Genomic DNA, 25030 nt, shown 5'->3' on the forward strand with positions numbered 1-25030 from the left:
GTAGCCTTTCCTTGGAGGCCCAACTGGCACTGACATTCTCCTTTCTTCATCATCAAGGAAACACCTCGCATTCAGAGCCTAGTGAGACTGTGGCTTTGGTTTTTGACTTGTCACTCTTTATTGGTCTTGGCTTTGTTGAAACTGCGAATTCCTTTGAAAAAAATTCTTAAGTGCTTTTGTTGTTTTAAGATGATTTCACAGTCTGTAATCTGCCTTGGGATCTGTTGATAAAGGGTGGGCTACAGATGCTAAACAAGGAGGAAGTTAGGTAGGAAATGACAGTGAATAACATTGATAATGAATCAGGATAAGTAAATCATCTAAGTCAAAAGAATCTAATAGAGTTAGAATAGTGCTTCCTAAATTAGTTCCAGAAATTATCCCAACTTACCAGGGATTCCTCAAAAACTGCTTTCCTTTCCTTGAGGGAGCCCATTTGAAAATGAGCCATTATTTTGATGGTGATAATGATTTTCATGAAAAGTTCTCCCCTTTCAGCTCAGTCCCAAGTGGTTTTGACACAATTTGCTCTAACTCACCACCTGTTATCCTTACTTCTTACCTTACTGCTATCCTTCTTACTTCTTAGACTCTTTTCATTTTTGGATGCAGAATATTACTTAGGTTAGTAATCAAAATGCTAGAAGTCCCTTGATAGGACATTTATCGTCTGTGACACACCTCTCCCTAAAGTTGAATATTTAATTAAAATGCAATGTATCCAACATTTTAATTAAAACAAGCAAGTTCTAGACATAATATATGAGTATCATCTTTTTTTTTGCTTCCGCCAATGAAACTGCAAGAGAGATAAGGCGCTAATAAAGGACAAAGATAAATAATGCTAAGTTGCTAGGCTGAAACACTGTCTGTTACAGACATTCCAGAAGTATTTACATAAATCCACCCATTTCAACCTCATGAGTAGTTTACGCACCTATGCTTTAAACATTTCAGTGTCTTTAAAGTTAAGGCTATTTTTGAACCCCTGTCCTCATCCCTAAACAACCTACCTGCATCTCCTGTAGATGAAACTATTTCAATCACAAATTAAATACATTGAGTTAATACATTAGAAAGCAAATCTGTTGTTTCTCTCATTAAACATGCCAATATGCTAAATTATTGAATGCTTCTATCCTACTCTTCTTGCATGATTTGCTTTCCACAAAGCTCGATAGGTGGATATATGTGGCAAAGCTTCCTCTGTTTTTAATATGGGATTCCCTCCCAGTGAAAGTCAGGCTGACTCTGTCCCTTCTGGGTTTCTGTCAGGAAGCTGAATTTCTTTGCTTGGGATTTTGACTTTAAAATTAGGTGTGGCTGCCAGGGACTGTTTTAATCAACACTTTTACATTCATTTTAATAGTAGTTACAGTCTATTTCAAATGTTTGATGTTTACAATGTTTTTATTCATTGTACATTGCCTCAGGAGCTGCAAGAAGTGGCATACAAAAGGAATCAATCTTTTTTTTATTTGTAGGTAATCTAGGCAAATTAAAACAAGTCAAATGTAGTTAAAATAAACATGATAGAAAAGTGAAGCCTCAAAATAAATGTGTACCAATTTAAAAGAGGATGGGCTATATGCTTCAACTGTCTAGTGTCAGACAAAAGTGGTTTGTTATTAGAGCGTTACCTTACAGAAAAAAAAAGCCTCTTATAAATGATTAAAAGCCATTTGGACCTGTAGGTGGGAGATATAATTTGAGAAGCATTTTCCTTGCTCACCCAAGATATAATTCCTCTCATAAGTGAGGCTACAGTGACAAAGGAATACATCTGCAAAACAATGTAGACTGTCCAAAATAAATAAGGCAGTATTCTGTTTTCATATACACATACATCCAGATTAATATCTAATCAACTAAAATTTGCTCAAGGGATAGGTAGTATTTTTATAAATTCTCTAAGAATTGGGACATGACTGTATTGAGCATGAGAAAAAATGTTTAGTACTTCTATTTGGAAGGTTATGAAAACAGTCCAAATTGAATAAACAAAATTATGGTATATTCTACGGGAAAAAAAAGCAAATATGTAGTTTTCATGTGGCTATCTAGCAACAACTATTTTGAGGCACAGAAGAAAAATACATATTTTCCAGATTTTACTCACTGGCAACCAGTGATCAGTGGGAATGGTGGGCTGGATTTCAGATCTCTATAGCTAAGAAAACCTGAGACCTGCACTTCAGTCTATATCTATATCTCGGATGATTTATTTGCAAGCTAAAGAAACTGTCTATAGAATGAACAAATAAAAACTGGGACACGCACCTTTTCTCTATTTTCTCTAAACAGAAGTACAAACCAAAGAAACCAAATCCAAAAGCAAACTATTAAAAAAATAGAACTTAAGTCCTCAAAAGCAAAAACAATAGCAGCAACAATAACAGCCAATCTCAGAACCATGCCAAAAGATGAACAACGGCAGTAAGAAGGAAAACCAACCTACAGCTAAACTGAGCCACTCATCACCACTACCACCATTATCTCTACAAATCTAAAACTGATATGTTTGTGAGGCAGAATGTTTAAACATCAACCACCAGATACTAAAGCAAGCATATAAACAACTACAATCTGATCACCACATGAAGGAATTAACCACACACTCTCATCTGCTTGCTTCCCATCAAAACACTGTGTGTGTGTCACATTATTGCCAACATGTCTTTTTTTTCTTTTTTGAATAAAAATGTTAATATTGGAATGTAAACTACTGGGAGCTACTTTAAACATCTTGCTCCATATGGTGGTTTCAACTGAGATCCGCCCTGTGTATCTACTGTAGAATAAAATACTTTTAGTCACACTGATCAATGCTTTCACACTTGTTCCTTGCTGATGAGAAAACAAATGAATTCAAATCTGAGTGGAAAAAATAAAGATTTTTTTTTAAAAAAATCCAAGGTAGTGTATCCAAGGTACAGATGTGCAAACCAATTGTGCAGATGCTAGCCAATTGTACAGGTCGCACGCACTGATTGTACAGTGTGGATGATTATGGAGGGAATTATTCTCAGGCCTCTGTTGTTGATAAGAATATGTTATAGAGGAGGCCAATTGTTATTGGTAATTTAAGGTAACTGCCACCAACATGAGGTATTGGAGGTACCACTGATGAGATCTGGCTCTACAGATGCAGATTAATGGAGATGAGACGGTCTTCAACAAAAGTTAACAGGTTTATTGTGTACAAAGCGTATGGTTGCAGGCTGTTAAATAACTTATAGAACTTTGAATATAACTTAGTTTGTAATACAGTCCACTCTTCTAGATGAAACAGCTCATGATTAACTCTTACTGAGGTGAAGCACTTTGGTGAACAATGTTTCCTAATATGAATAGCCTTCCCATTTGATCTTTCCTTGATCAAATCCCTGATCTCTAGTCCTTCCCTGACTAGAGATCTTAACAAGCTTCCTTTAGTTTATTTTAATTAAAGAAACTGGTCAGGTTTCTCCTTTCAGCCTTCCTAGACTGAAAAACCTTCGGCTATTCACACATACCTCTCTCCCAGGCTTTTCAAGCCTCTACTCTTACACACTGACTCTCAGACTCCGACTGCCCCTTTTCCAAAGACGCACATAACTTCTCCTCCTTGGCTCTGCCCACTTCTCACTCTCCTGCGTTAGCCTGCCTTGGTTTCCTTGGCAACACTCCTTGTTGGTTCAAACCAGATAACTCTAGTCTTAGCTACTGTTACAAACACAAACATATACTCTAACAGTTAAACATATAAATAGTATCAATGACTTCTGCACAGGGCTGGGCTGTCCTTTATGGATGACTTATTTGCATTCTAAGAGCTGAGTCTTTTCTGGACTGGAAGAACTGCATCTGATCATATTTGGATGTGAGGTAAATTTATGGCGAATGACCCACTACACCCTGCCTGACCACAGTAACACAAAACATTTGGAACCAAACATTTCAATGGTGTAATGTTCCCCTGTGACAAATTAGTGGTTGGGACACCCAGGATCTATCTATCTGTAGTTCTAAAGTTAGAGTAAATAAAAAGTCATTCTCTTGGGTTTCCAATGTGCAATTGGGCTTCTACAACCAGCAGAATTGTTAGAGCTTTCAGTAATCGAAAAGGGTAATACAAGCTGTGCCTACCCTCCATTGGGTGGCTGTACTCTAGTACAGTACTGGGTTGGACATGGTGGCCCCTAGTCCCCTCAAGTGAGCAATCCACTATAAACTGGGAGGGGGGATGCTTCTTGTGGTGACTGGGAGATAATCCATGAAGATCTGAAAGCTCTTTCCTGATTATGAAATTACTAAGTCTCTGTGGGTGGAAGGAGTCTGAGACTACGAACCTGTTCCTTCATTAGAAAAGCTTGCTGGAAAAGATCTGTGAAACCATCTTTCTTAATTATGTGAAATAAAATTATTGGATTATGCATAAGAGAAGCTTTAAGAGCACAATTGTGAATCTACTTTTTCAAACCAACAAAGAGCCTGAGTTCCAACTGACTTTGCAAGTTTTCAAAAGAGTGTTTGACAAAGAGGAAAAACAACTGGGGGACTTTTACTGAGAGAATTGAAGGGTAAAGGGAGGTACATCTGTAATAATAATAATAAATGAACAAGAACAATGGAGTTTAACAAGAATACAAATGTGATTAGTTTACCTTTCAAACATGAAAAAGACAGGATCAGTCTGCTGAAGTTGAAGCTACAGTTAGCAGCTTGACACTGATACTGTATTTAGGACAGAAATACAAAATAATCTAACTTCTGGATTATGTAAGAGAATTTACTGGATAGTAATAATGAAAAAGTTTGAAGAAAATGAGAGCTGTTTGGAAGAAGATTTAGAAAGCTCAGAGGACCAAGCAATCTAGGAGAAATATTTGACCCAGATGATGACAATCAGTAGCTGGAGATGCATTTTGGAAGAAACTGTGGTTTCTACAGTTAAAAAGTTCAGACAGGATATTGAGGAACATGAAGAGCCTTAAGTTGACATAAGAGATATGGCTATGGACAGGGATGGCACTGTACTCCAGGAGGAAGAGGACCAATTGGATGATCTGGAGGAATCTGCTATGATTGAGGGATTCAATATGATAGAGAGAAGGAGGTAGAAATGGAATGACTTCTTTGAGATCATTCCAGGATAAAGAACAGAAGACCCCAGAGGTTAGAGGAATTGTGGAATAAAAGACAAAGAGTTTTTTGCCCAGATATGAAGTTGACAAGGAAATAAACGAAGTACCCAAGAGGATGAATTCTGTACATGAAATAAAGTATTAATTGCAGGATTTTTTGCTTGGAAGTGTTATTCCCAGTTTTTACAACAGTTGAGGTTTAACACCAAGTTAAGTATAAATATTTATAAGTGATGACTGCAAATGGCTGGTTTCTTTTAGTTTAGAGATGCAATGTATGCCATTCTGTTACCTGATGAAGGATATTTGGTTTATCAAAAAAAAAAAAAAAAAAACCCCCTAAAAACATTTGTATAAAGATGCTTCTGGGAAGCAATACATTAGATTATATACAGTATATGGGATAGAGAATACATAGTCAGGTGTAATTTATTGTTTTTATATACAAATTTGGTGGATACTTCACTGGGAGATGCAGATATAAAGAGGAGATATTGTGTGTAATGTGATATTATGAAAAATGGCAAGAGAAGGCCATACTGCTACAGTAAGACAGAGGGGTTGTCTTAATACAACGACAAAACTATTTACAATTTGAGATTCTTTTTAAATTATGATTTGTTTGTTAAAGTAGACATTGGGGGGTTTTTTTTGCAGAAAAATAAGGTTAATGTGTCTTTATTAATAATAATTTATAATGAATAGACTTGGTTAAGCAGAAGTAGTGTATGGATAGTGCTACAGCTGAAAAAGAAATTTTGTTTATTAAAATATATTATTAAAATACATAATCATTGGTTAGAAAGTGAGAAATCAATGCAAGTCTTTTTTCCTTTTATCTTTTTTTTTCTTCCTCTTTTTTATGTTCTCTATCTCTTGCTTTCTCTCTGGTCTACATCTGGTTCTTCTTTAAAGTACTGGAAAGCTTTCAAAAATATTTTAGGAAAAGAAAAAGAAAAGAAAGCCCAGGGACAGAATGAGAAAGGATCTTGGCTATTATCTTCATATGAATGAAAGTACAACATATATGACAACTCATGAACAAAAGTTCTCATTTCAAACCTTACAACTAAAACCCCCACAGCAACAACGTTTGCTCTCAGAGAAGGAAAATCTAGGTGATCAAAAATCTAGAAGCTTTATGACAAATGACCTAGGGAGTCAAGTATAGAGAAGACTGAGAGATGACATAACAGTTATCTTTGGAGAGATGTCATGTAGAAGATGGCAGCAGGCTTATTTGGGCTGCTCCAGAGATCAGAATGAAAACCAATAGATTCAAATTACAGAAAAAGTTATTTCACCCAAACGTCTGGAAGATTAGTTTTACTGTAAGGGATTGAAAGTGGAATGGACTGCCTCAGGTAGTCACAGATTCTCCTTTGGAAGTCTTTAAACCAAGGTTGGATGAGTATCTTTTAGGCCAGCCTTCACTGTGTATCCCTGCATGTCAACAGCTTAGAATCTGACCTTAAACTTCTATCACTATTCATCCGTATTGTTGGTGCAGTTTACAAATGAGTTAGTTAAATCCTATAGAAAACTTTTTCTAATATAGGATTTAATTTTTAAATACAGATGACTCTCATTATTCCACAGCTTGAAAATATTCCCACCTTACTTCCCAAAGAGGAAACCTTGATTTTGCCATTCTGTGTAAGGAGCAGCATTTTACTACTCCTCTGTATATAATGGGACTTCAGGATCAATGGATTTTAGTATCCACAGTGGGTTCTGGAACCAAATTCCGGCATATATCAATGGCCTACTGTGTCTTCAAAAGTAAACCTTGCTAGCAAAGGGCCTGGATTTATATCCCTTTCAATATATTCTTATCTAAAGCTTACAATCCCCTGACTTGGTGGTTCTCATTTAAAAGATAATTTTTTCAAATGTAGTCTAACCTAGAATATTACTGGCCCAAAAGGGATGATTCCAATGTTCTTGAAACCACAGTAAAGAAATCAAAAGCCTTCCTTAGATCACTTGCTCAAAAGGTTTATTTAGGGAATGAAAACTGACACCAGGACTAATCTTCCAGTAAGTTAATAATGTCCATTCTCTTCCTCTGTAGTAAACATATAGTATGAAATTATTGCAATAATATAACTAAAAGCCGGTTTACATTATTCTGTGCTAACACGCAGAAATAAGCCAGCGCTTATTTCATTTTAACAAACTAACGAAGTGTGATCTCTCAGTCTGTAAGTCTATATATCTACTTTTTCATGATGAGGAAAATCCTGTAGCTTTTGCTAATTAGATTTATCTTTATCTGATATCAGAAATAGTCCTCGTTCTACTGGATGGAAATAACATTGCCTTAAGCAGTAACTGTAATAAGGTATTCTCAAATAATAAGGGAATATGGTGAAGATATATGTCAGGACTATGTAGATGAAGAGTACCAGTCAATGATTAACAGTTTGGAAATATGCACTGAGCACAACACATTTTGGGACCTTTTACAAGCTTTTAGTGTTTAAATCAAGGAAAAATTAAAATGTGTATTTGTATTACAGTTTGGCATTAGCAATGTGTCAGTTTATCAGTACTGACATATATAAGTACTATATTTTATTAATAGTCTTTCTCAATTAATAGTAACAGGAAATAGTTGCATTAAGAATATTTGTGCATTTATACACTGAAATAAAGAAAAATTGCTTGGTTTTCATGATATTTGTGGTTGCTGCAGGCTGTGACTGGCAATTAAATAAAGGTGGAATGTCATTCTTCCAATATGGACATGTACATCTCCAATGAATTGGATTGAGAGCAGAACAGATTCTGTACAGGCATCACTAACAGCCAACAGATGGTGGTAATTTTTCCTGTCATTGCTGACCAGGGCTGGATTTGAAATGGTGACAGAGGTGAAATACTTCACATCCCATTACCAGTCCCCAAAGCTATTCTTGTAAACCTTGTAAAGACTTTACTATTGCAGAAAGCAGTTCAGCTTAGAGCTTTTTGCAATTTCATGCCACTCCAGGAAGCCACTGTAAATCCAATCTTGTTATGAGAGACTTCAGAAGCTTAGAGTTCACAATTTGAAAATTGAAATGGTACTAGAATCAGTGTCCCATTTACTCTGATTAGCTTAGCTTCAATAAATGTTCACAAGTTTTAAAAACCTAATTAGTCAAAATTGAAACTAAATCACATTTACAGTAATATACGAAAATACACTGGAAAGAGCGATCCAGTTAATTATGAAATTGGTGAAATTTCTGTGAACATTATTTAGCATTCCAAGACACTAAATCAGTGCTGGGTTCCAGATAAGAAAATTGTTTTGAGTGTTTGAAAACTGAAAGCAGTTTTGCACATTATAGCCAATGTCCTGCCAGTGCACTAGACATCTTTTTTGCACTTTTCCCAGGATTGCATGGGTATGGAAAAGAACATCTGCTAGGTCCGAAAAACCTTATTTTTTCCATGTCTTATGTTATTCATGGCCATGGTACTCACAGCATTACAAATGGCCAATGAATAATTTCAGCACATCAACTGTGGCAAGCAGTAAAGGTTGATAGTAGGAGGGCCGGGATGCCAGACTGAACCACATCAAGCCTGATATTCTTCCATCTCTGTTCTGTCTGTGAACTATAAGAAAATTAGGAGGTTGTTGTCAGCAAAGTTCAGCAACAAACTTCTGTCCCAAATCTGATTTCTAAATTTCAAAATATGAAATTTGTGTCAGGATTAACATTCAGATTATAGTATCTTGAAACTCCCTTCCAGTGTTGGTGGGAAGAAGAAGGGTAGTACCACTATGACACCTGCAATTATCAAATTTCAACTTTAGGTTCAATGGGAACAAAAAGCCAAGAAAGCCTAGGCTTACACAACCATTTGTGTAAGTAAAACCTGTAAGCTTTGTATTTGCTCTCACTTAGCAAACTGTTACTTTGATGAGTTTTTAAAAATTATTTTAATAACTGTTTTTAACCCCCTGAATGCTTGCTTAATACAGTAATTCATCAGCACCATTCATTACTCACTATGTGATGCTAAACCTCTGAATACTCTATCCAGATTCCCACTGTCAGAACAAATGGCTGGTATAAATGACATCTAGAAATATCTTACAGAAAAGTGGCATTACTTTTGGTATTGTTGATTTAAAGAATAGACAGTCAGAAAGGTACAGAATCAAAATCTGCTTTCACATTTCTGTTCCTCATGACTGCCGGAAACGTGCAATGGCAATTAGCAATTCCCCTCATCTCTCCCAGTTCGCAGTGTGAGAAAGCTCAGAACTCATTTTACAAATTGCTCTTTTGAAGATCAAAGGGAAGCTGAATTTGTCTGTGTATGTGCTCGATGAGATTGTAGTTTAATGGAATTTTCAGGGAAGTTTTGGTGGCATGTTCCTATGACAGCCTGAGGATAGAAGATTCAGGGGAGCTCTATGACTCTTCCCTTCTGAGCGCCTTCCTTGCCTTTAATTGGCACCTCATTAGAAATTAATGAAAATGACTTCCTCTGTTCTTCCTGCTCCAGGCACAGCACACTACAAAAAGCCCCATCACAATTCATAACACATTCAATTTATATAGCAATGGCTCTTAAGCATTATTTATGAGATGTGAATTTCTTGTCAGCAGTTAATAAGCAATACAGTATAAGAAAGAATGGTGGGTGGTGTGTGTGTGTGTGTGTGTGGGGGGGGGGGAGAGACTGTGAGTACAGACAGCAGAAAAGAGAGTACATGTTTCTGTTTCAAGTACCTTTGCAGTGGCTCTCATTCTAGAAAACACTTCAAGGGTACCTTTACCCTGCCCCCAAATCTCTTAAATACAGCAAATATGCTAGAAAATGTAACCATGGTGTTGCTGGCCCCAGGATGTGTTATAAAATGCGGCTTAATTGATAACACTTTAAAGAAGTGGTTTTGTTATTGTTCCTGAATATTATTTCTATGAAAATTACATACCCTAGATTGGGAGGAAGGTGTTCTATAGCCCCTTATCTCAAAGACACCCTTAGGAAATAGGAAAAAGGAGGGCACTAACAACTCATACCAAAAGGAATTCAGAGGAGGGCACTGTAGCAGAGATATGTTTAATTGTTTCTCAGCTCTATGTCAGGTGCTGGAAGAATTCTAGTGTAAAACTCCCTCTGGTAAGCATCTTAGATCTGAAATATTTCCCACCACTGAAAGAGCCTACTGAATCAAGTGCCCTCTTATATTATTAGCATTTAAGACAAGACAAGGAATGTGGGGCTTTACATATCCTTGTTGTTAACTGCTTGACCTATGGGAACCTATGAATAGGAAACCTCCAAGTCATCCTATTATCAAGAGACCTGCTATGGCTTCTTTGATTGAGTCTATCCATCTGGAACAGACTTGCACAACCTGTGCTAAGTGTTTGGGCCTCCAACCCCCAGAAGCCCTAGACAGCTCGTCCAATGTTTAGGAATTCTGGGAGCTGAAGTCCAAAACATCTGGAAGGGCACAGGTTGTACAAGCCTGATCTAGAATATGGTCTTCCTCTGTTCCTACTACTCTCCACCTCACCAAGCTTTATTGTCTTTTCTAGTGAGTCATGCCTTCTCATAATATTTCCACAGTGCAACAGTCTTAGTTTAGTCATCTTGCTTTCTAGGAATATTTCATCATACTCTAGCCAACAATTTCTTTTTACGGTTTTAGTGGGAAGCTGTTGGTTACTTTTCTAGACTCTATAACAGCAGCAGACAAGCTACTCTGCTAAAAAGAGCACTGCCCCTGTACTCACAGTACTGGTACCTGTAATTTTATTTAGTCACATTTGACTAAATATGTTCTCTCTGGATATTTTCGAGATATCAGGCAGTGTTACCTATGGCATTCCTAGGTTGGTTTCCATGCCAAGTCCAGAAACATCAGATATTAAAATATGGCTATTACGTATGTGCATGTACCTTCAGATTGGATTTTCTTTTTTACTTTCAGAGTTTTCTTAAGTAAGCAATACTCAGAGGTAGTTTCTGCTATTTCCTGCTTCTGAATCAGATATCCATTGGCAGTCTCTATCCAAATACTAATTAGGGCTGACCCTACTTCCAAGATCCACATTTTGGGTTATCAATATTTATTATTTATTTCTTGTGTTAAAACCTATTTATTTTATCTATTCATTTAGTTTATTTATATTATACTTTTTCTCTCCATATGGAGACTCAAAGCGGCTCACAACCAAAATTATTTCAGTACAACTTAAAATATACAAATACACAAATATTATTATTATTATTTCACGCCTTTCTACCCTGCCCTTCTCAACCCCCGAGGGGGGACTCAGGGAGGCTTAAAAAAGGCACAATTCAATGCCAACATAAACATAACAATGGATAAAACATGTAAACAGCAATTACAACAATTAAGACAGTTAGTCCATACATTAAAATCAATAAATTGATTTTATTTTTTAATACGCATTCACATAAGAAGTAATATATGCTAGTTTTGAATGGAATTTTAGAGTGTTTTCTTTTTCTCTCTCCCTGCAATTGTGTAGTTTGTAAGTCTCACTATCACTTTTACTGGATACATACTTGTTGGGATGGGAGGGAAAAAAACTAGTTGCTCACATTGTATTTTTTCTGTTTCAGATACAGATGAGAGCAAAAAACAAAAAGCAAGATCGCTTACCTGATGTAACTGATATTCTAAAAAGATTTTCAACTTTTTTTCAGTTTGTTATTGGTAATGGAGCAGTTACTAGATTTAAACTGTATTAAGAAAACCAGAAACTGAATGGTAAATATAAAAAGTCAATTCTTTTTTTACCCACAGGGATGAGTAATTAGGATATTTTATGTTTATCATATTTCTTTACTAATTTGAAGTTTAAATAACTTTTGATAGGATAATGAGTCAACAGTATAGAATTATGTAAAAAGTCAAGTCAATTATTTATTAAAAGTATAAAAAGATATTGAGATCACAAACAGTATAACTTTGTTAAGGAAAACAACAAAACAATAACTACAGTTCTTCAGCTGCTATTCAGTTTCTGGCTGGTCCATTTAGTCAAACAGACTAAGTTATGCATTTTGTTACCCCACAATGATATTTAAATGGATTTAAGCTTTTAAAATATTAAATCGGCCAAAGATCTATCTGAACACAAATAGACATTTTGGCCAGGTTCTAATAGAGTATTTTTATATTCAAGATCACTCCTCCCTCCAACCTGAAGCCGCTCTCCATGTCCTAAAAAAGTCTCCCAAGCATCTCAAGTAGATTTTGAGATGAAAGTGAATGGGTTTTCAGAAGCTTCTGGCAAAACCAATGGAATCCAGCACAGGTACACTCTGATACTGGCCTCTGAAATATTTGTGGTATCAAAACATCTCAACAGATGTCATTCTCTGCAGGTTTTTAAACTGAAGAACAACATGATCAAAATGATCCTATCATAACCATTTACACTACTAGATCTGTTTTATTGTTTTTGGAAATATAATTTTAATTCCCAAAACAAGGAAAGGCAGAATATAATAGCAAAAAAGAGTTCTTTAAAATCAGGTAGAAAGTTATATTAATTTTGTTCAGTAATTGGCCGGTGGATCAAACAGCAAAACAGTAAGGTTTGCTCGTTTTCCCCTCTTATATACAGGCATGTCCCCAAGTTACAGATATCTGACTAAAACAGGACTACTTTAGGAAATCTGGGAATGTAAACTAGGAACCTCCACAAAATATATCCTGTGGCAATGGTGGAGCATGTCCTAGCAGAAGAAGCTGGAGGTCACCCTCTCTTAGAATATAATTGACCCACCCCACCCGCCAACCATTCAAACAGTTCTGAAAAAAGTTCTTGTTTAATTCTATGATGTTTACTTCCTGGAAAGCATGCTTGGGATTGAAACACACACACACAAATAAGAGACACATAATTTACAAAAGAACTGCATGTGGAAGTGTCTGTATATAATATCTATATAAATTTGGTTTTACTTATGTGTTCTACTTGACAGAATACACAGATTTGCTGTGAGTACAAAGGAAACAAGCTACATCTCTGAAGCAATTCTTGCAAAGCAATTCTATGTATTCTATGTATGCATGCTCAATGAAGCTTGTTCCACGAATCTCTGCACAACATTACAGCATAAAATTCTCCAAGGAAGGGCATGCGCGACAATAAATCAGATGAATAATAAAAGGATACTTTTCATTACAAATACCGTCAATCACTTTTGGATTGGAGAGAGTACGCCACACTAAAGTGTTGCCCACTTTGTTTTGGCTCACTTCATTTTTCTAGGTAAATAATGCACTTATTAAATTAAAATAAAAGTCAGAAATAGGAAACTGCCATCCTGCCTTGTGTTTTTTCAGGAATATTCTGTAGTCCTCATTAAACCTTTGAGGAGTTACTGCCATTATACCCTCCCTCCAAAAAAAAAAAGTAAATAGCAAAAAATGTCAATAGTTCTTCAGAGGCTTGACTGGCAATAAAGATAATTTTTCAATAGGGTATTGCCACTGCAGCATAAAAAGAATAGATGGTTGCTTCTTCTTACAGAAATAGTTTTGAAGGTGTTTGAAATTCTGCATGCATAGTAAGTGATTGATTTGAGATACTAATCAGTGTGTATTTATTAGCTCAAGTAAGTTGGTATTAGACAGTAATACCATGTTCAGCAAAATAGGCCAAAATAGGAAAAAGAGTTACAAACCTTAAGATATTCACTAAAATCTCCATTGTTTCACATTAATAAGAACATTTTTTCTCAGGACAATAATGTGATGTATATCAAATTATATTGCCCAGCCCTGTTTCAGGACTTTCCTAGAGCGGAGGATTGACTTGTATCATTCTTTGTAATATCTCATTTCACATTGCCTCATCCAGTTCTAATGAAACCTTCCTAGACTCATTTTTATCAAGCTTCACTACTGTTTTTTAAAAAGACAGTTTGCAAAGTGCTTTGTGAATAAAATCATTGTGGTACAGTTAATAGTGCAGGAAATGGGTTTCCTGAGCATCTGTGGTTAACATGCTGACCAAGCTGCATATTAACATCTTCTATTCCCATCTACAAATGCATAAATGTACATTTAGACAGATTTTCCGATGGGTTTCAAGGAACTCAATCTTTTAAAAAAATACCTTATGTCTATAAGTAGGTTGGCATATCTCCAGCTTGTTACTAACTGCAATGTATACAATTTAAAGTAATAAACTTTATTATTTTAGATTGTATACAGCACTAGGAAACAATTGGATTTCCTTGCATGTTCTCAAGGGGAATTGTCTACAAATGTCACTTTTATAATCAAGTTCATGAACATTAAATGGAACAAAAATACATTCACTGAGTACATTACCTCTTAAAGGGCAGTGCAATTGGCCAAGTATACCATACAACTATTTGAATTTAAGATGTTTGCAAGATATCTGGAAAGGCAGGCTTGACATACAAAATATTTAGCATTCCATGCAGTGGTTTTCAGCCTTTTCCATCTCATAGCACGCTGACAAAGTGCTAAAACTGTCAAAGCATGCTTTGGCAAGTTTTTGAGGAGTCTTTTTTATTACTACAAAGACAATGTTTAATATTCAAAAACTAAAATTTTAATCATTGTATTATTTTTTTAAAAAATACTACTAAAAAATTCCCAGCTTGGTGATGTGTAATATCTAATAATCCTTGGGGGAAAACTTAATTAGGAGCTAAATTCAGAAAAAAACCAAACCAGAAATAACAAAATAATGATTAATTAAACCAAATTAATTCAAATTCAATGCTTTTTATGTTTGTGTTTTTGATTTGATTTCTTAGTTTATACAAAGCACTTAATCCATACATGGAACTGATAGAGAAACTCTGAGGAAACTCAAGGTTTAGACTAGGAGTCTTAAATGTGTGAAGATTGGGCACATCTGATAAGAACAGAAATACAGATGTTGTGCTCAAAACCCAATTCTATATTTGACTAGACATATAACTGAACTGTGAAATCATTCAGTATACTGGTGAAGGCATTTGCCAAGCCTTAAATCTTTTAAATCACTATGCAATGTACACTGTGTTTCTTAGAGCCCCCGGTGGCACAGTGAGTTAAACCCCTGTGCCGGCAGGACTGAAAACCGACAGGTCGCAGGTTCGAATCCGGGGAGAGGCGGATAAGCTCCCTCTATCAGCTCCAGCTTCTCATGCGGGGACATGAGAGAAGCCTCCCACAAGGATGATAAAACATCAAATCATCCAGGTGTCCCCTGGGCAACGTCCTTGCAGACGGCCAATTCTCTCACACCAGAAGCGACTTGCAGTTTCTCAAGTCGCTCCTGACACGACAAAAAAAATTATGTTTCTTCATCAGTTAATTAATTGTTGCATCACCATAAAAAAACCCTGATCATCCTAAACTATGCAAGGAAGATCACAACAGGGTTTTAAACAAAAAATGAATCTCTCACCACTAGAGCTTAATCTCTTACCACAGCGACATGATCCCAACTCTTGCTGTACCAGCTCCAGTTTCGTTTGGCACTGGAAACATCTGCGTCTGCTCTTCTGTTTGGAACGGTTCATTTCTTCAGGCCTGTCATTGCATTCCTCCAGTAACCGTGGTCGCTTCTCAGGGGAAGCCTCATTCTCCAATTGTGAATCTGTTTTCCCCCCCAGGAAAGACAATTAGGTTAGCTTTTTCTTTAGCAAGACCTCTGGATTAATACATGTAAGTAGCATGTTGGCTCACTTTGCCTTTTAAAGTACCCCATATACGTATGTTCTCTTAATCATCAAAACAGGTACTTGATCAGTAACCTAGGTTCCCCCCCCCCCCCCAAACATCCTTTACAGATTTCACATACACACAATAGATTAACTTTGTTTGGTTGTGGTTCTTGCTCTGTGCCAGCATTTGGACAACCCCTGCACAGGTGAGCTTTGTTTTTCATATCCTTTATAGAAGTTTCTACACAGCTTCATCCACTGCCCCTATACAAACTAGTGATAGCTGTAATGAAAAACAATTGAACACAAATTCATACTATTTCCTAGCAGAGCAGGAAAGAGATTTTTGGAGCACAGTTTGCCAGCTGAAGCTGAAATAACCAAACGAAGGTACATGAAAGCACCATACTGTGCATTCCTCTCACTATAAGGATAACAATCTAAATGTAAATGATTATATACAGACAAGATAAACTAAGCACCATGTACATGCTGCTACAGGCTCAGAGGAGCTCTTTAAAACCAGCAAAGGCACTACATATTTTAATAACCTTATTTGTAATGTTTTCCTCTCTTGGGAAAATCCTGTTCTTCAGAAAGAGAAGAGATAGGAAAACCCATTTCTTTATGAGACTGTGAATTGAAAGGTGCTTGAGGTAAAACATCTATAAGAAGGGAGAAACTAACTTATAATAAACTATTAATATTGAGAATACCATGGTGAGTAAAAATTTTTTTTCAAACCTACCAATTTCAAATTATTATGTGGGCATGTGTTTCAAGTGAGGGCCAAGTAACTAAATTGATTGACTACAATTATGAAAGAAAAAAATAAATTCTGTTTCCATAATAATGAGACATAGCAGCAGAAAACCACATCAAAGGATTGGTAGTTTCGGTCTACATATGAATGTACTTGGAATATCGCTGGAGTCTACTCTTCTCCTTATCCTGGCAAGGGAGGGGCATCACTAGACAAACCATACTATACGAGGTGATTTGATTATCCAGTTTGTCTAATGGAATTAAAGCCACTGTATAATATTTTATTGAGTAGTAGACTTCACTACAATCTGAGTTAAAGAGCTGTAGAACTCTTGTGTGTAATGTGAGAGTGATCGTACTAGTGCACTCAGCTAAAACCCCCAGTTTCTAATCTCTATTCAAGTGACACAGAGGAGCATCACAGTTGTTCCCAGTAAATTAGCAATGAGGCCAAGAGTAGGGTTCAGATTCGTTAGGCGTCTACACCTTATTAGTACACCCTAGATTACTCTAGCCAAACAAAAAGATATGTTCAGGAGGGGTTTGCCATTGCCTTCCCCTAAGGCTGAGAGTGTGTGACTTGCCCAGTGAGTTTCATAGCTGAGAGGGAACTCATTATATACAGAGTAAATAACGAATGATCTGTTCTACAGTTTCTAAAGGAGTCGTTTCTTGAAACTGTAGATACTCTGAAGGATTGAGGGGGAAACTATAAGGGAAAGGAACAAAATGTTATTGTAGTCTTGAAGGGACAGGACATTGTCCTTAAAATGTGTTTTTTTTTTCAGGAGCTCATACTGTCATGCCTCTACTATTTAATGTTCTCTCCCCATAATTTCCAAATAAACTATGTCAAAACTATTGTTACTGACTTTCAGTCTCTATTTATCTCCTGCCATAGTAGCATTTTCAGACTGTACATACATTGTTTCACTAACAACACTGTGGCACTTCCTTGTTATTTCACAGAATTGCTCCTCTGCATGAAGATAAGAACACTGAAAATTATGGGTTGCTTACCTGTAACCGTAGTTTCCTGAGTAGTCACCTGTGAATTCGCACATATGGTATTCCTGCGCCTGCACAGGCCCAGCTTCGGAACCTTCTAGAATCTTAAAGAAACATTTTTGCTCCCCTGGTCCCGCCCCCCCCTCGAGTATATAAGGCCCGTGGGCGGGACCAACTGTCAATTCTCTTCCGCTGCACAGCAGCCAGAAGGAAAGCGGCATGACACTCGAGGGGAGGAAGGGCGGGGATGTGCGAATTCACAGGTGACTACTCAGGAAACTACGGTTACAGGTAAGCAACCCATAATTTCCTGTCGTAGTCAACTGTGAATCGCACATATGGTAGACTAGCAAGCTAAGAAGAAGGATGGTGGGAGTCATGTCACAGCAGAGAAAAGAACAGTCCTACCAAAATGAGCCTCTCTTCTAGATCTCACATCGAGCTTATAATGAGAGACAAAGGTGCTCGGAGAGGCCCAAGTGGCTGCTCGGCAGACCTCCTCCAGAGGAACTCCCTTCAGAAATGCCATAGAAGTGGCCATGGCCCTAGTTGAATGAGCATGCAACTGTTGAGGCAATTCCTTCCCTGCCAAGCGGTAACAAGTGCGGATGGTTGCCACGATCCAAGCAGAAAACCGCTGAGATGTAACCGGTAAACCTTTAGTATCTTTCCGATACTTAAGAAACAATCTAGGAGATTTCCTGAAATCCTTTGTTCTCTGTATGTAGAAAGGTAGAGCCCTCCTAACATCTAACAAGTGTAGACTTTTCTCTAATGGTGTTTCCGGGTTCTGAAAAAATGCTGGAAGGATGAGTTCCTGGGAGTTATGGAACCGTGTGGAGACCTTGGGCAAGAACGCCAGGTCTGTTCGTAAAACTACCTTATCCCCATGAAACTTCAAATAAGGCGGGTCCACCCTAAGTGCACACAACTCACTCGACCTCCTGGCCGATGTAATAGCTACTAGGAAAGCCACCTTCCAGGTAAGCGAGGCTAAATCAGTCAACGCCAACGGTTCAAAGGGTACCCTCATCAGCGATGAAAGAACCAACTCCAGGTTCCAAGAGGGCGCAATAGGGGCTACTGGTGGTCTGACATTGGCTAGACCCTTTAAGAAGGCCTTGACCGTATGGTCAGTGAAGCACGAAGGTAGCCCTACTTTTCTTCTGAACCATGAAATGGCCGCTAAGTAACACTTAATGGAAGAGTTAGAAAGGCCCGATTCCGACAGAGATAACAGGAAATCCGGAACTACGGAGATAGGAGCTGATTCAGGTCGAAATTCCCTCGATACAGCAAACTTACTAAAGCGTGCCCACTTAAATGTGTATGACCGTTTAGTCGATGGCCTATGGACTGCGAAAGGCGTGGGCCGTTTTCTATTCGATTGGACGAACTAGCCAAGCCGTCAGTCTCAACGTTTGAACATCCGGGTAAAGAACCCACCCTGTTGGGAGGTTAGGAGATTCGATTTGTTCTTGAGTCTCACAAAGTTCCCCTCTGATAACTGCAGGAGTGGGGCAAACCATGGTTGACGCGGCCACCAAGGGGTTATCAAGATGCAATGTGTGCTGTCCGTTTGTATTTTTGCAACCACCCTCAATAGCAGAGGGAAGGGCGGGAAAGCGTAAACTATGGGACCATCCCAATTCCTTAGAAGCGCATGCCCTAGACAATCCCCCTCCAGAGAGGGTTGTGTCCTTGCGCAGAATTTGTCGCATTTCTTGTTCTCGTGGGATGCAAATAAGTCTATTTCCGGATGACCCCACATCCGAAAAATCTTCCCCAACTCCTCCGGGTCCAGGGACCAATCATGACGCCCCATTGGACTCCTGCTCAGAGAATCTGCCAGGGAGTTCTGATCCCCTGGAAGGTGTGAGACTAGCAAAAAGGTCCCTCTCTGAATGCACCAATCCCAGATGCTGATCGTGAGGTGCAGAAGTTGATGTGAATGTGTACCGCCCTGTTTGTTTAGGTAGTACATGACGGTTGTGTTGTCTGTTAGAACCTGTACTACCGTGTTTCTTACCATGCCTTCAAATGACTTTAGGGCTTTTTCTACTGCCATGAGCTCTAACACGTTTATGTGGAGCATGGCTTCGCTTGGGGACCACTTGCCCTGGGCAATGACGCCCTGTGCATGCGCTCCCCAACCCGTCAGGGAGGAATCCGTTGTGATAGTTAGTGTAGGAGATGGGGGTTGAAAGGGAAGTCCCATGCAAACCCACTGGGGCTGCGTCCACCACCCAAGAGAATGGCGGACATGCTCCGGCAACGACAGTCTGACCCCAGGGTTGTCCCTGAGGGGGTTGAAAACTGAGCTAAACCAAGCCTGTAGGGGGCGCATTCGTAACCGTGAAAAGGGGGTTACCGCTGTGGTAGAAGCCATATGACCCAAGAGGATCTGGACTTGTCTAGCTGTCACAGTGGAGTATTCCCGAGCCATTCTGATGAGTTCCTGCAGGTGGAAAACCGGTCGCCAGGCAGGTATGCCCTCTGAGTATGCGAATCCAGAAGGGCTCCAATAAATTGGATTTGGCGAGACGGCGTTAGGGATGACTTCTCCATGTTGACGATCAATCCTAAAGACTGGAGGAGACAGAGAATAACAGAAATGTGACGCTGTAGAATCATAGAATCATAGAATCAAAGAGTTGGAAGAGACCTCATGGGCCATCCAGTCCAACCCCCTGCCAAGAAGCAGGAATATTGCATTCAAATCACCCCTGACAGATGGCCATCCAGCCTCTGCTTAAAAGCTTCCAAAGAAGGAGCCTCCACCACACTCCGGGGCAGAGAGTTCCACTGCTGAACGGCTCTCACAGTCAGGAAGTTCTTCCTAATGCTCAGATGGAATCTCCTCTCTTGTAGTTTGAAGCCATTGTTCCGCGTCCTAGTCTCCAAGGAAGCAGAAAACAAGCTTGCTCCCTCCTCCTTGTGGCTTCCTCTCACATATTTATACATGGCTATCATATCTCCTCTCAGCCTTCTCTTCTTCAGGCTAAACATGCCCAGTTCCCTAAGCCGCTCCTCATAGGGCTTGTTCTCCAGACTCTTGATCATTTTAGTCGCCCTCCTCTGGACACATTCCAGCTTGTCAATATCTCTCTTGAATTGTGGTGCCCAGAATTGGACACAATATTCCAGATGTGGTCTAACCAAAGCAGAATAGAGGGGTAGCATTACTTCCTTAGATCTAGACACTATGCTCCTATTGATGCAGGGCAAAATCCCATTGGCTTTTTTTGCCGCCACATCACATTGTTGGCTCATGTTTAACTTGTTGTCCACGAGGACTCCAAGATCTTTTTCACACGTACTGCTCTCGAGCCAGGCGTCCCCCATTCTGTGTCTTTGCATTTCATTTTTTCTGCCAAAGTGGAGTATCTTGCATTTGTCACTGTTGAACTTCATTTTGTTAGGTTTGGCCCATCTCTCTAATCTATCAAGATCGTTTTGAATCCTGTCCTCTGGACTATTGGCTATCCCTCCTGTCCTCTGGACTATTGGCTATCCCTCCCAATTTGGTGTCGTCTGCAAACTTGATGATCATGCCTTCTAGCCCTTCATTTAAGTCATTAATAAAGATGTTGAACAGGACCGGGCCCAGGACGGAACCCTGCGGCACTCCACTTGTCACTTCTTTCCAAGATGAAGAGGAAGCATTAGTGAGCACTCTCTGTGTTCGTCCACTTAAACAATTACAGATCCACCTCACCGTAGTTTTGCCTAGCCCACATTGGACTAGTTTCCTTGCCAGAAGGTCATGGGGGACCTTGTCGAAGGCCTTACTGAAATCCAGGTATGCTACATCCACGGCATTCCCCGCATCTACCCAGCTTGTAGCTCTATCGAAGAAAGAGATCAGATTAGTCTGGCATGACTTGTTTTTGATAAATCCATGTTGACTATTAGCGATGACTGCATTTGTTTCTAAGTGTTTGCAGACCGCTTCCTTAACAATCTTTTCCAGAATCTTGCCCGGTATCGACGTGAGGCTGACCGGACGGTAGTTGTTTGGGTTATCCTTTTTTCCCTTCTTGAAGATTGGGACCACATTGGCCCTCCTCTGGGGTGTAGTTTTCCCTTCTTGAAGATTGGGACCACATTGGCCCTCCTCTGGGGTGTAGTTGATCTGGCCCTGGGGACTTGAACTAATTAAGAGCGGCCAGGTATTCCTGGACGACTTCTTTCCCAATTTGGGGTTGGATGTCCTCCAATCCCTCATCCACTCCATCTTGCTGAGGTTGAAGACTCTCTTTTTGTGAGAAGACCGAGGCAAAGAAGGCATTAAGTAGTTCTGCCTTTTCCCTATCCCCTGTCAACATTGCCCCATCTTCTCCGCGAAGAGGTCCTATCGCCTCCTTGTTTTTCCTTTTTCTACTGACATAAGAATAGAAGCCCTTTTTATTGTTTTTAATGTCCCTGGCAAGCCTGAGCTCGTTTTGTGCTTTAGCCTTGCGGACCTTTTCCCTACAGGTGTTGGCTATTTGGTGATTTCTCCCTTTTTCCACTTCTTGTGCATGTCTCTTTTGTGTCTTAGCACAGTTAGAAGTTCTTTGGACATCCATTCTGGCTTCTTTGCACTTGTCCTATTTTTTCTCTTTGTTGGCACGGTTTGCAATTGCGTCTTGAGTATTTCACTCTTGAGAAATTCCCATCCAGCCGTAACTCCCTTGTCTTTTAGTATCTGTGTCCACGGAATGCTGCTCAGCGTTTCCTTCATTTTTTGGAAATCAGCTCTCCTAAAGTCCAAAATGCGGGTTTGACTTGTCTTAGTTTCGGCTTTCCTTTGTACCTCAAATTGTAGTTGGCTGCGTGAGCGAGAAACAATCAACCAATCGTCTATGTAGGGGTAAACTACAATGCCCTGAGTGCGTAGATGGGCTACCACAAAACTGGGACAACGGGAGCCTCGAGGGGCTCAACATTCAAAGTCGCGGAGGGAACAGCCATAGGTTTTAGAAGGATGGGGCTATTATCATCAAAGGCACTTCCTTGAGGCGCCCTGTTTGGGTTTGTTTTGATAGGGCTGGAACCTTGGTTTAGAATTATAGGAGATTCCTTGGTACCTAGATGATGAGGAACCCCATCCCCTAAAGGGACCTGAGTAAGAGTTATTAAAATTCTTACAGAAATTGCCAGAGGGAGGTTGCCACCTTGTACGCTGTTGGTTGTAGGGCTGCCAGGTATAGCTGAACTTATTGGCGGCCTGGCGCACTTCTTGCTTTTCCTTTAGTGTTCCATCCATTTCCGGATTGAACAGACCTTCCTCGTGAAGAGGAAGGTCTTCGGCTAAGGCTTTGCCTTCCTCGGAGAGGTTAGCAGATCTAAGCCAGGCATGCCTTCTGATAGATATGGCTGTAACAAACAGGTGACCTGCTGCTTCAGCCAGGTGCTTTGCGAAATCCTTTTGGATCTTTGAAAGAAGCACCGCTTCTGCTTGCAGAGCCCTGGGAAAGCGTTGTTCTTCATGGGGCAACTTATCAAGATATGGGAGCATTTTGCCCCAAAGAAAGGTCTGGCAGCCCGCCATATATGTGGCGTAATGCACCATTCTGGTGACAAGGCCAGCCGCCACATGCGCCTTTTTCCCTAGGGCATCCACTTTTTTGCCCTCCTTATCTGGGGGAGAGGATAGGGTGCCCTTCGGCCCCTTCGATTTAACCACCTTGGCTACCACTGTGTTTGGTTTGGGGGGGTTTGCCACCCATTTGGCTTTTGATAGGTCGATCTTGTACATGTTGTCGACCCTCTTGGGAATGGCAGGCACTATAGCCGATGAGGTATCTAATATTTTGGCCAGTTTCAGCAAGTAGGGGAGCATAGGCAATGTAGTAGAGGTAGCCACAATCTGCTCCTCGGAAGGGAACATGGGGTCATCTACATGCTCCGGAGCTTTGGGGGCTGGGATGTCCAAAGCCTTAATCATTCTATCTACTAAGCAAGCAAATTTATTGAAGTCAGGCGGTAGAGGACCAGAGTCCATGGCGCTAGGGGTCGCCACTTGGTCAGGAGAGTCTGAATCGGAGTTAGAGTCCTCCAGTTCCATGGTTCTCTGCTCCACGTGGGGCGCGGGGTCCTCATGCTCCACAATCGGTGTGGTTGGAGGTTGGTGGGATGAGGCCGGCACAGGTGTAGCCCTCCCATTAACAGGTTCAACACAATCAGGGGGTTCAATACACAGCGTTTGGTCAACACAAACAGAACGATCAATGCATAGGCTTTGTCCCACACAAGGTTCTTGAGCTGCTCTGGGTGCCCGATCAGGGCGGGAGGCAGATGCTTGTGCTCTCGGGGGTAGAGCCATGGTGGTGGCATTAGGTTTGGGGTAGGAAACATAGTTGTGGATGTACCCAAGCCCCTTTGAGGAATGCCAGGAATAGCCTCCATGTGAGGCATAGGTGCAAAGGGAGGGGTGTGTTGTTGGAGCATCATTTGCCCCGATGGGGCCATCTGCCAGAAGCCAGAGTATGGGTAAGGGCCAGGTCCATACTGGCCCCAGCAGGATCTGCGAGAGCGGCGTGCCCTCCTGGATGATCGGGAGGAGGAGGAGGAGGAGGAGGAGGAAGATGACGATGAGGTCGCTCTGGACCTGCCCCTCGATCCCCGTCGCGCATCGGGCTCACGGGGAGGTGCCCTGTTTCCCGATGGTAGAGAAGGGCTCGAGGTCGAAAGCGCCGGCACAGAGCACTGGCGACTATCTGGCGTTGATTTTCCCGCCTTCTTGGACACGCTCCGGCCCTGAGGTTCGGCGCGGCCATCTTGGGCCTCCTCCTTGGGCCTCTTGGCCTTCTTTTTAGGTGCAGCCTCTGAAGGTAAGAGAGTTAACTTGGGCCCCGGTGCTGGCCTTGGCGTAGGCGAGGGCAGGAGGGCCCTTTCATATAGGGCTGCCTTCAAGCGCGATTCCCAGTTTTTCCGCATTTGCGGAGTGAAGGCCGCGCAGATCGTGCAGGGCTGGGAGAGATGTATTTCCCCCAGGCATGCAAGGCAGAGTTCATGCCCATCCGTATCAGGCAACACGTTTGGGCATTTGATGCATTTTTTGAAAGAGGTGGTAGCCATCTCGGGGCTCACTCGTGCCAGTTTGATCCGTAGAGTTGTCGTACAGTCCAGGAGTCAGGGGAGCCAGAAATCAGGATAAACGTAGTCAAAATACAGTCCGAGTCAAACCAGGTTGGAAAAGCGAAAGCTCGTAGTCAAAGTACAGTCCGAGTCAAGGCCAAAAATTGAGAAACGAAGGTTCGCTATGCTGATGCCTATACTATCGGCCGAAAAAAGAGAATTGGCGGTTGGTCCCGCCCACGGGCCTTATATACTCGAGGGGGGGGGGCGGGACCAGGGGAGCAAAAATGTTTAGGTTCCAAAGCTGGGCCTGCGCAGGCGCAGGAATACCATATGTGCGATTCACAGTTCACTACAACAGGAAATGTACAAGCAAATAT

General features: G+C 40.4%; 1 protein-coding gene across 1 annotated transcript in view; it reads right to left on the reverse strand.

The window, feature by feature from the left end:
* The window catches only part of ZFAND3 (zinc finger AN1-type containing 3), a 122305-nt gene that overhangs the window by 9233 nt on the left and 88042 nt on the right, over nt 1–25030 (reverse strand). Inside the window, exon 6 of the mRNA XM_060754080.2 lies at nt 15575–15745. Within this exon, the coding sequence (XP_060610063.2) occupies nt 15575–15745 (171 nt within the window). The remainder of the gene's footprint in view (nt 1–15574; nt 15746–25030) is intronic.

Source organism: Anolis sagrei, chromosome 1 (assembly GCF_037176765.1).
Source record: "Anolis sagrei isolate rAnoSag1 chromosome 1, rAnoSag1.mat, whole genome shotgun sequence".
Taxonomy (NCBI): Eukaryota; Metazoa; Chordata; class Lepidosauria; order Squamata; family Dactyloidae; genus Anolis; species Anolis sagrei.